Raw genomic sequence first — 12,643 nt, forward strand, 5'->3', positions numbered from 1 at the left:
GAAAATAAAATTAAATTGAATTTTTTAATAATTATTATAAATTTTATATTTTATTAAAATTAATTCAAAGCAATAAACAGTGTACTGATAAATAAGATTTTTTAAAAGAAAATAATTTTTTAAAAAATAATATCTAAATTTTGAAAATATCTTAAATCGAAAATGAAAGGTGTTAAATAGATTAGAATATATTTTTTAATAAGTTGTTATAATTTTTATTTTATTTTATTAAAATATATAGAAGGTAATCAAAATACGTACCGATAAAAAAGATTTTTAAAAACTTAAATAGTTTTTTCAAATTTTTTAAAAATTTTAAAAATATTTTAAATCTATAATACAATGTGTTAAATAGATTAGAATATGATTTTTTATTAGTTAATATATAAATTTAATATTTTTTTACAATAAATAGAATATAATAAAATATGTACCAACAAATGAGAATTTTAAAGACTAAAATAAAATTTTAAATATTTAAAAATTTTTAAAATATTTTAAATTGATTATCATTTGTCTTAATCAAATTTGAAGATGCTTTTTTAATTATTAATATACAAATTTTATATTTTATTTCAATAAATTGAAGGTAATGAATCATGTTCCTACAAATAAAATTTTTGAAAACTTAAAAAAATTACTAATTTTTTTTAATTATAAATATCTTAAATCGATAATGACATGTGTTAAACAGATTAGAAGAAGATTTTAAATTAGTTAATATAATATTTTTATATTTTAACATTGAAAATATAATGTAATAAAACGTGTACTAATAAATAAAAAATTTAAACACTAAAATATTTTTTTAATTTTAAATATTTTAATTCGATAATAAAAGGTGTTAAATAGGTAAGAATATATTTTTAATTGATTATATAATAATTTTATATTTTATTATTATAAAAAAGAAGGTAATAAAGTATGTACCAACAAATTTTTTTTTTTAAATATTCGATTAAATTAAATAATATCTTAAAGAGATAATGTAAGATATTAATTAGATTAAAAAAATTAATAATTAGTAATCAAATTTTATATTCTTTATTATATGAAAGAAGGTAATGAAATGAAATGTGTAAGACTTTTAAACCCAAAAATTAATGTTTTTAAAAATTTTAATTACTAAATATCTTAAATCAATAATAAAAGGAAAATGGGAGAAAATGTAAGCTAACATGGAGTGCTGACGCGATGCATGATAATGTGTTATGATGACATGGCATCTTACATTGTTGATGACATGGCTATTCGATGACATATTGGGTGACGAGGCGTAGAACCTTTTGGGTGTTGATGTGGTGTGATGACGTGACACCATGCAAGCGGTCACAATTGACGTGTTATTGTGGATTGTACATATGTGCAGTTGACCGATCAAAGTTGGGTATTTTTTTATATTAAGTTTAGAAGTTGGTTATTTGTATCAATATTTGTAAAAAAATGGGTAATATAGTAAAACTCCTTATTATTAATTGCCTAATTTTGTTTTTTCAATTGTCGTCGCATGGGAGGCGAGGAAGCAATTAGTGATCGAAGTTGGAGGTGGCCCCTCAGGCAGATTCTTTATACTACTCTTTGCTACCCTTACGTCTATTTTTGGGAAGCCAAGGTATTCAAATTTGGAACCCTGTATTCATACAAATATTACCTTTTACTCGTGGCAAGATAAAAAAACATGGAATGATGTAGAATGATATTTTAATTATCTCGATTTCGTATCAACATGATTGGATTGACATGCAAACTAAATACTTTGTCTCCAAATATTGCTAGTAATTTTTATGTTTTTTTAATAAGCTTAATATTACTTAACATTACTACTAGAAATTTTAATTTGTATTGGATGATTTTTTTCCCTCTAAGAAAGAATAACTTTTTTTTGTTGAGTTTCTGAAAAAGAAAAAAACTTTACTAACTTGATGTAATTTGAGTACATAAAGTTCTATTTATAATAGAGAAAATAAGTAGAATTCAGTTACAATTAAACCACTTTTGCCCCAGTTACACCCAAAGTTAAACACTAAAAGATAAGTCTTAGAACAATTGAACAACTGAACATAAATAGAAGACTAATATAATTAAAACACCTTTAACTAAGACTCTTCAATTGTGAGACTTGTAAGACTCTGTCAGACTTCTTATTATGAGAGTCATGTAAGACTCTTCAATATATGCTCTTCACACTTTTCACAAGTTTTATTGTTAGTGTTGTTGTAATACCAAATTTAAAGGTCTTGATTCTACTTCAGACCAATTGAGTTTGATGGAGACTTGATCAAGTAAAACAATCTTTTACTAATTGTATGTTTGTTCTAATATCAATGTATTTGAAACTAACAAATGATGCAGAGCTTCATGGGAAACCTTTCACTTAATTATGAAATAATGTATTTATATTGTAAAGAAATGCATTGACAAGACAAGTTTGTAAATCAGATACTCTGAGAATTTTTATTGTGTTTTCCTTTGGTTGGTTTTGGATAAATGGAAACCGATGTAAATTGGGTCTCAAACCTAGCTGGGTAAGACACCATTGTTTGCTCTCATTTTTGGCCATGAAGCAGGAGAGTATAACTTCTTCTACTCATTTATAACTTCTATTCATACCCTCTTCGACCCATCTTTAGCCTAATAGTTCTCCATCAAATGTGTTCTTCTTCTCAAGGTTGGAGCATTGTCGTGCTAGTGGGTGTGCCAAACAAGGATGATATGTTTAAGAGTCACCCTATGAAAGGAACTTCTTTGGAAATTACAAACCAGATACAAATCTTCCATATGTTGTCTGAGAAGTATATGAAAAAAGGCATTGGAAGATATGAATATGTTGGAGTGTCATTGATGTAATTAGTTTATGTTTTTTGTCTCTTCTTCACTCTTACTAGGGTGAAGGGTATAATTATAATTTTATTACTTTTATTATTTATAAATAGAGCTCAAGGAGGAGGGTTTGGACTAAGTTAATAACCCTATTTTTCCTCATCTTGTCTTCAAATTCGTCACTCTTCCTCTTCTCCTCCTAAAACTTTCTCTCCATAACTCTTCTTCTTCTTCTCACCCTTTAATCTTCTTCTACTATGATTATACATCATGGAATCCTAAGTTTCAACAAAGGTAAATTAAGATAGGTCGGCATTAGCTTGATTTATGTCAAAGTGTACTCTTTTGCAATGGTGGGAGTATTGGCTAGCTTCATGTTAGGCATAACTTATCTGGGATTTTGTGTTAGATACAGTTGTCACATAACACATTATGTGCAGGGCATAATGCATTCTGGAACCATTCCAGGTGCAACAGCAGGGCATTTTACATAACACATAATACTCGATATGTATCGGGTTTTAGGGAAACCCATATGTATTGGGTTTTAATCGGATTCTTAACATCCACGCCTTGCCCTTGGTTCTTGCTCTGTATTTCAGTATTTTTGTTGTCATTACCTCACTCTCTGGTGCAGGAGCTTGAGTTGGAAAAGTTTATCAACAACGCTGTTGAGTACATCCTTCAGGGAGACAGCCTTCGAATGGATGGTTAAGGGAAGTGAGAGGGAGTGTGGTGAGATAAGATTCATTTACTCTGGTTCTCATCTTCTTGGCAAGAAATTCTGGTTATGAGACAGGATGCTTGACTTTGAAGGACTCTGGTATGATTGTAAAGAATGTGTTTTTATGGAAGTTTATCTGAAGAGATCGTAAAGCCATCAGAAAAGCCATGAATCTTAAACGTGCTTTCAAACTATTCAATTATACTGTAATCTTGTAATGTTTGAAAAACATGAGACAGATGGAAGAGCGAGTGAGAGAGTAAAGGGGATAAAAAGAAAAAACGAGAAATATGAGGAGGTGTTGAACTGGTAGGGAAGAGAGGCAGGCAGGCAAGCGTGCTATGCTGTCAGACGTAGAAATAAAATAAAAATGGGGCCCACTTAAAAATAATGGGCCAGCTGCGAATTGGTTTTCCGAACTTTTTGAGGAAACGACAAGAAATGCCGGAACATGACCCGACAGACTTTGGGCTTTCCCGCCAAAGTTTGACTGCCCCAGGATTGCCCTTTGCCGGGGGTAACTGCGTCCTTCACGCTTTTCCACGGCCTTTAATAATTAGTTTTTTCCCTTCACTTTTTCGCAGTCTCTGATCTATCGATGGAAAGCTCTGGCCTCTGCCCTGAAAACCGGCTCCATTTGTCCCTTAAACCATCGCTGACTTCTACTCAGCTTCAGTCGCTGTTATCGGACAAAGCAAAACATGAAACACTGCCGGGCTGTTCAACCAAGTTCAACGGGCACCGGCACCGGCACATCGAGAGGGTCCCGACGGTGAAGAGGGAACCTCCATTATTGACGGTAATAAACCCTTTCTTGTCGTCCTTCTTGTGAGGCACTCTACAACTTGTACAGTACGAGCCAAACGTGTTCAATTATTTCTATCGTAATCAATCATAATGCACGGTGAAAACTGCCCCGTCGTCGTTAATCTCATACTTGATGTGCAGTAGCCGTGGAACCATTGTAACTCTCTTGAGAATAATTTAAAGTTTGGGCTTCATCCTGTGTATAATTAAGGCCTTAGTAACCTAGATTAAGATTTGATAAAGCTAGTGGGGAATCTGTACGATACCTGAAACTTTGGTTTCATGTTCATTCTTTTTCTCAAGTAAATTATACACAAGCGAGGAGGGTATTTATGTAATATCACTAAGGTAATATTCCTATATAAGCATAATAATACCTGTCTCGTATGAACATCATACCTGATCTCCTCCTCCCCACCCTTTCACTCTTTAGTCTTTTCTTGTCTGGAGATTTTTCTGCTCTTTATCTCTCAAACTGCTTTTGTTTGGCTGTAAGATTAGGTAGCAGAGCAGTAGTAGCCTCGAAGATGATAAGCTTAGATGACTTTTACAAGGTGATGTGCGCCATGGTGCCCCTCTACTTCGCCATGTTTGTGGCCTATGGATCAGTGAAGTGGTGGAAAATCTTCTCTCCCCAGCAGTGTGCCGGCATCAACCGGTTTGTCGCCGTTTTTGCCGTTCCGGTGCTCTCATTTCATTTCATATCTAAGAACAATCCTTACCAGATGGACACGAAATTCATTCTGGCCGATACTCTATCCAAGGTCATAGTACTGATCCTGCTCACCATGTGGGTCGTCTTCTCTAATGGACGGTTGGATTGGCTGATTACCATTTTCTCAGTTGCAACTCTGCCCAACACTCTGGTGATGGGAATCCCATTGCTTAGAGCCATGTATGGGGCATTCACTGAGAGTCTCATGGTCCAGGTGGTGGTCCTCCAATGTATTATCTGGTAATTATAAGGCTTTCCAGGACATGTAGAATCTCAGACTGGTTTAAAGGTTTTAGAGTTTGAGACTAATGTTTTGAAACTAAAGTTATCTCACCATGAAACTGTAAAATGTAGCTTTATTGTCTTTAGAGGATTCAATTTTCTTTACAAATGGTAGCTGGATATATACTTTTACAGACACTGCTTTCTTCAACTGTTATCTTTTAAAGAAGACGAGCCACGGGATTAGTGAATTCCCAGAAACTGGAGTCTTACTTCCGCTCCATGAAAATTTTAATTTCAAATTATTTATTGCTGATCAGTTCATCTTCTTTCAGGTATACTCTTCTCCTGTTCCTGTTTGAGTACAGAGCTGCAACACTCCTGATCAAAGAACAGTTCCCAGGAACCGCAGCTGCTTCCATTTCCAAATTCGAGATCGACGGCGATGTGATTTCCCTCGACGGAAGAGACCCACTTCAGACAGAATCAGAGGTCGACACCAACGGCGGGATCCGTGTCCGTATCCGCCGCTCCATCTCCTCCGCCCCTGACTCCGCCCTCTCCTCCATAGCCGTCACTCCCCGCCCTTCAAATCTCTCCGGCACAGAAATCTTCTCCGTCAACACCCCCGGCCCACTACACGACCTGCATCACATATCCGGCTGCGACCTCGCCTTCGGGTACAGGGCTACCAGTCCCCGCCTCTCCGGCTACGCTTCCTCTGACGCATACTCCTTACAACCAACACCAAGAGCGTCGAATTTCAACGAGTTGGACGTGAACTTTGGAACAACGACGAATACCCCGATCTGGGTCAGATCCCCGGTGGCCGGACGGGTGTTCCGGCAGTCTTCCCCGGCTCTTTCAGGGGTAAAAATGGTATCGGATTCCCCGGGGAAGTATGGTGGTGGTGGTGGTGGTGGTGGAGAGAGACAAGTTGGGAAAGATGTTGGAGGTATGTATGAAAAGCGTCAGCTTTTGGTATGTTTTCTGGGGTTTCGTTTTGGACTCTGGGTTATGTTTGTGCCCTCAGGCACCAACATCGCTTTAAAATAATTGAAAGCAACAGTTCCGTGTGTTGGTGGAGAGAAATAACATTGAATTCATCTCGGCAAATTGTTCTTTTCTAAGTTACTGTTATCCGGTCGGACCTGAAGGCTAAAACCAAGCTTAGTCTCTGCATGAGGTTAGAAACCCTATGTGAGGCAGGCAGAATTGGGATCTGAGACAGGCATTTGCAGTAGTTGTTTTCCATACGCTTTTACACTGCTGGAGTGTCTCCCTTTTGACACTTTGCATGTCCTCCTTTTAGGGCTTTTGAGTACAGTTGACACCCATTACTGTTCCACTCAGCTTTTTCTCTCTCTTTCTCTCTTTTCATTTTCTTTCTTTTCTTCTTTGAGTTGAGGATCTCACTTTTATCCAAATCACTTTTCATCAGTGGTTTGCAGCTAAGTTTGATGATCAACAGTTTCCCAAGAACAATTCTTAAACTCTCTTAATATTGATGACAGAGAAGGAGATGAGCTTCAGGAACACCCCAAAAGTTCCTGCAACAGAAGAAGATGAAACCAAGCAGGAAGACGATGCCAACCAAGAGATGCCACATGCATTTGTCATGCTGAGACTGATACTGACAATGGTAGGAAGAAAACTGTCGAGGAATCCTAACACTTACTCCAGCGTCTTAGGCCTCCTATGGTCTTTGATCTCATTTAAGTAAGAAAATGAATCCATACTCCAAGGTAGCTTCTGATACTTTTATGTAGCAGATAATGATTTTCAATTCACTGACTTGAGCAGGTGGGATGTGGGAATGCCAAGTCTGATAGACAAGTCCATCAAGATAATCTCAGATGCTGGGCTGGGGATGGCCATGTTCAGTTTAGGTAGATATATACTTCTTTCTATGATATATCACACTGGTTTTTGAAAAGAGAGAAGCAATGGAAATTTGTCTTAACAGACTGAGAACAATATCAGGTTTGTTCATGGCCCTTCAGCCAAGAATGATAGCTTGTGGAGCTAAAATGGCGACCACAGGGATGATAATCCGTTTCCTATTTGGTCCCATTTTAATGTCTGCAGCATCTGTAGCAGTTGGATTAAGAAGAGTTAGACTACATGCGGCCATAGTTCAGGTACTGGCTACTCCATGAATGCTGTTTACGCATTCTCTCGAACGATATCCGTGCAATGAAAGATTAGACTAGGATTTCAACATTCATCAATTTTCCTCTTCTGTTCTACAATATTTAATGGATTTCATTTTTGGCAACAACAGGCTGCGCTTCCACAAGGCATAGTGCCCTTCGTTTTCGCCAGAGAGTATGGCCTGCACCCTGACATACTCAGTACCGGGTTGGTCTTCAGAAACGTCTTTTCCTTCACTTCATTGAAATTGTCTCACAAGGACTGTAAAATTTTACATGGACACCGGTTAGAATTTTTTGAAAACAAGCTTCATCTCCTCCATATGGGTTAGGAATTTTTTTTTTTTTTTTTTTGTCTTCGGAAGATCCCTGAAAACATGTACGTCACTGTAGGGCTGTCTGTCCTTCCTCGAGTAAAATGTAAAATCTAGTACTCAGACATCAACTAAACAAACATATTATCTCTGAAAAGAAAAAACTTCAATTGTTTGAGATCTCTACATTCAAAATTACATCCCTGGCCCGTGGGTCATGCTTTTCCCTTTTCAATTCACTGTACTAACTCGTTAGAACTGTTCTTCTGCAGGGTCATCTTTGGCATGTTAGTGTCACTACCAGTGACCATCCTCTACTACATCCTTCTGGGTCTATGAAGACTGAGTAAAGAGCAAATGGGAGCATCCAAGGTTTTTATATATGTGGCTCCTGCATGCCGCCATCGTCATCGTCATCGTCATCTTCGTCGTTGCCACGGGTCGTGGCCGTTGACATGAAAACCAGAGCAAAGCACTAGTGGGAAGGTTAAGTGTGCGTGGTAGCCGAAAGGAAGTTAGGGCATCATGGCGCATGATCTTCAAGGGAGAACATTCTCTTTGAAGAGAGAGAGAGAGAGAGAGAGAGAATTGGGAGATCTCTTCTTCCTTTCCTTTTTGTTTGACTCGAGGAACATTTAGAATGATTTGCCTCTCCTTTGCTTCATCTTTACGTTTTTCAATTACTCAAAAACCAGACTTTCACTTTCTTGCCATGAAAGTCTTGTAAAGGTAAGAAGGTTTTCCCACTGCTTTTGTTTCCTTCCCTTCTTTGCCCAGTTTTTGCAAGTTGAGATCCAGAACTTCAGCTATGCATTTCGTTGACTTGTTGTAAAAAGCTGAGTTATTGAGCAGTTTCATGTGGGAGAAGATGACAGAAAAAAAAAAAAAAAAAAAGGGAGAAACATGGCTTTGATTTCAAAAGAGGCTTTCTAATCATCAAAAGAGGATTTCAAAGGAAAGACACTCCCTCCTTTTTACTCCCGACCCACACGACGGGATGAGGGAAGAGAGCTTCCCACCAAGGCCATTAAAGAATTGGACCCAATAGGCATATAGCATTGGTCAAATTAGGAAATATTATATCTAGAAGTTTGCATTATATAAAATATGGTATTTATGAGGGTTATCCAAAGAAAATTTATACTACACTTTATAAACTATAACTGAAATTTTAATCATTTAGTTTCATAAGGTAGACATGCTTGTAAGAAGAGGAGAACTTGAAAGAAGAAAAAGAGAAGAGAAAGAAGGAGAACAAATTGAATAATAGAATAAAAGTTTCCTAATTGGAAAACTAATTTTCCTTTCTTGGTTTACCTAATTATGCCCAAAATATCACTTATTAAATAAAACACAAAGAGGCAAAACATAACTAGGACATCCTCTTTTATTCTAGTTTTTCTTTCAAGTTTGCTTCTCTTGTGAGACTTATCTTGCATGAGATTCACCTTATGAGACTCATCTTAGACTCGTCGATATGACTTCTTCAATACTCCTCAAATTGGAGGTTGAAACTTCGGCTTGCAAAAAAAATTTCTTCAATCTTATGTGGCTGAAAAAATATTCTAAAAAATAAACCTTAATCTTGTTCTCTCCCTTACTTAGATATTTTGGACACATAAAATTTGATTAAATTTGATTACCACAATATGTGGAACTCTTCATTATCGGTTATATCTTTTTAATACTTTTTCTTCTACTTCTCCCTCCTAAGTTGGGAATCTCTTTGTTCTTTGTCAAAAGACCTAGCTTGCTCTAAATAATAGTGAAACATGGAAATAGTTGGACCTATTTGAATCTTAAGCCTAAATAGGAAGTGTATCACCTTAGAATTGGCAGATGAGTATTCAAGGTTCATATGAGTAGATTTCGTAACTCATAAGGATGATGTTTTTCCAGCCTTCACTAAACTATGTAAAAAAGTTCAAAAAGAGCAAGGCTATAGCATTATAAAAATTAAGAATGAGCATGGAGAAGAATTTAAAAATTCACACTTCGAGGAATATTGCACAAAGCGTGGTATAGACCACACATTTTTGTCTCCTCAAACTCTTCAACAAAATGGTGTTCTTGAGAGAAGAAACCGAACCTTAATTGAAATGTCTAGAGCTATGCTTCATGCATACAACATGCCACATAGGTCTTGGGTCGAAGCTATAAACATCGCATGTTACATCATTAACCGAGTCAGCATAAGGCCACTTCTAAATAAAAATCCATATGAGTTGTATATGGGCACCTTTTCCAATATTACTTACTTTAGAACCTTTGGATGAAAAATGTTCATATTAAAAGGACCAAAGGAAAATTAGGGAAGTTTGACTTTATGGTTGATATAGGAATTTTCTTGAGTTATTCTACTCATAGCAAATCATATAGAGTTTACAACAAGACATCTATGAGAGTAGATGAGTCGGCTCATATTAACTTTGAGGAATCTGATTCGCCAAATCCAACCCCAACTCTAATTTTTCATGATGAAGAGGGAAACCCCTTCAATTAATCTGTGGATCTCAACCTCAAAACCAAAACCTTGAAGAGAACCCAAATGACCCGAATAACCAAGAAGAACTACCTATGGAGCTAATACACTATAGGGTCATGGTTGACCATCACTTATACAAAATCATTGGTGACTCTCAAAGAAAAATTGTAACTAGAGAGCAACACATGAGACTATGGAAAATAGTGCCTTCGTTTCTCAAAATGAGCCCAAAAGCTTTGTCAAAGCCGAAAAGGATGATTTTTGGATCATGGCAATGCAAGGAGAATTGAATCAATCTAAAAGAATCAAAGTATGGACTCTTGTACCTATACCCAAAAATCAACAAGTCATAGGAACTAAATGGGTCTTTAGTAATAAAGCAAATGAAGAAAATCAGTAATAAAGCAAATGAAGAAAATCAAGTAGTGAGAAACAAAACCAGGTTAGTTGCCAAAGGATATAACCAAGAAGAAGGATTTGATTTTGAAGAAACCTATGCACCTATGGCAAAACTAAAGGCAATTCGAATCCTCATAACCTATGTTTGTCACATGAAGTTCATATTGTACCAAATGGATGTAAAGAGTGCATTATTAAATGGGTACATTCAACAAAAAATATATGTTGAACAACCCAAAGGTTTTCAAGATTTGAGCAACTTTGACCATGTATACAAACTATGTAAAGCTTTATATGGAATAAAGCAAGCTCGTAGAGCGTGGTATGAAAGATTAAGAAAATTATTAGAAAAAAATGGCTATAAGATAGGTAGTGTAAATAAGACATTATTCACAAAGAATATTCATCATAACTTGATAATCATTCAAATCTATGTGGATGATATTATTTTTAGTTCTACAAACCCCTATAAATGTGAAGAATTTGCTAGTTTAATGAAGAACGAATTTGAAATGGGTTTAATGGGGGAACTCACATTCTTCCTTGGACCTCAAGGAATGCAAACCGAAAATGACACATTTATAAGTTAGTCCAAATACACTAAGGGATTGCTTAAGATATTCAACATTGAAAATCTTAAGTACACCCATGAGTTTGTCCTTGAAACTTGACAACTCCAATAGGACCATAAATAAAAAATTATATAGAAGTAGGATAGGACCCCTACCTTAGTTTTAGCTAGTAGACCAGATATAATGCTCTGTTGTTAAGTACCTAGCCAATACTACCCAAAAGATCGGCCTGGTAGGTAACAAAAAACCAAGTACTTAACCCCTAGGAGCATAACAATACCCCTACCATTGTGAGCCGATGTCCACGACGGCCCACTCTAGCGACCTGGACTGCCTTTTTGCACTACACAAGTCTCTAAGTCACCCCCTACGGGATTTGAACTGGCAACTGCGATATAACTCTGATACCAAATGTTAAGTACCTAGCCAATACTACCCAAAAGACAGATCTAGTAGGTAGAAGAAAGCCAAGTACTTAACCCCAGAACCATAACATCTCGGTATGCCTATGTAATAGATTTCAATATGATCCTAGAATATCTCACTTAATGGCAGTAAAAAAAAATTCGTTATCTACTCGAGACACCGAACTTAGGTCTTTGGTACTCAAACTCTTCAGTTATTGATCTAGTAGGTTACTCAGATACTTATTTTTTCAGTTGAAAAATTTACAAAAAGAGTATGAGTGGTAGTTGCCAATTACATGGAAATATGCTAGTCCCTTGGTTTTCTAACAAACAACATTTGGTTGCACTATCCACCACCGAAGCTGAATACATTGCATGTGGAAGTTGTAGTGCTCAACTTCTTTGGATGAAACAACAACTAGATGACTAAAGTTTCGAGGAAAAAGAAATTTCAGTCCATTGTGACAACTTGAGCACTATAAGTTTAAGTAGGAACCTAGTTTACCTCTCTTAATAAAAAAGACATAAAAAATATATAGAGATTAGACATCACCTCATCAGAGAGTTGGTTCAAACCAAGGTTATTAGGATTGAGTTTGTTCCCACAGAAAATCAATTAGTAGATATCTTTATAATACCATTGGGACTTGATCATTTCTTTAAGCTTTGAGGAGTAGGCATGAGCAACCCACCTTGGCTCAGTTAGGCTAAAAAAATATGAGCTAAATGAACACATTCCATCTTAGTAGTGCCATAAGAGTGAAGTAGAAATCAAAATATTATATTTTGGTTACTCTGCATAGGACATTGATTGATCAATCAACTTGAATGATCGATGGATCAATTGACACAGAATGACTGATCATTTATGGCACAAATTGAGAAGTTGAAGAGACGCAAAAGATTCTAAACCCAATCTCTTATTTTCAAATCATTCCAAAACCAACATTCCTCAAGAGCTAAAGGAGCTAAATGAACACATCCCACTTTAGTAGTTGTTACAAGGTGGGACCAAATCCACCATG

General features: G+C 36.1%; 1 protein-coding gene across 1 annotated transcript; it reads left to right on the forward strand.

Annotated features, from left to right (window-relative positions):
* The first annotated feature begins 4,777 nt into the window (after window positions 1-4,777).
* LOC137949598 (auxin efflux carrier component 6-like) lies at window positions 4,778-8,840 on the forward strand. Its single transcript, XM_068795687.1, has 7 exons — window positions 4,778-5,306; window positions 5,624-6,243; window positions 6,803-7,007; window positions 7,092-7,177; window positions 7,272-7,429; window positions 7,573-7,649; window positions 8,028-8,840. Exons 1-7 carry the CDS (start codon window positions 4,879-4,881, stop codon window positions 8,092-8,094), a joined length of 1,641 nt encoding a protein of 546 aa, XP_068651788.1. The 5' UTR covers window positions 4,778-4,878; the 3' UTR covers window positions 8,095-8,840.
* Window positions 8,841-12,643: the final 3,803 nt, after the last annotated feature.

Source organism: Aristolochia californica, unplaced genomic scaffold (genome assembly GCF_029961685.1).
Source record: "Aristolochia californica isolate CCGP_79_NKW_82.1479 unplaced genomic scaffold, dmAriCali1.0.hap1 SCAF_14, whole genome shotgun sequence".
NCBI lineage: Eukaryota > Viridiplantae > Streptophyta > Magnoliopsida > Piperales > Aristolochiaceae > Aristolochia > Aristolochia californica.

What these genes read in the sequence shown, in the direction of transcription:
- LOC137949598 (XM_068795687.1), top strand. Translation starts at nt 4,879, where the DNA reads ATGATAAGCTTAGATGACTTTTACAAGGTGATGTGCGCCATGGTGCCC. An exon ending in AGTTGGGAAAGATGTTGGAG is followed by an intron (nt 6,244 to 6,802) that starts GTATGTATGAAA and finishes TATTGATGACAG; the next exon opens with AGAAGGAGATGAGCTTCAGG. An exon ending in CCTGACATACTCAGTACCGG is followed by an intron (nt 7,650 to 8,027) that starts GTTGGTCTTCAG and finishes GTTCTTCTGCAG; the next exon opens with GGTCATCTTTGGCATGTTAG.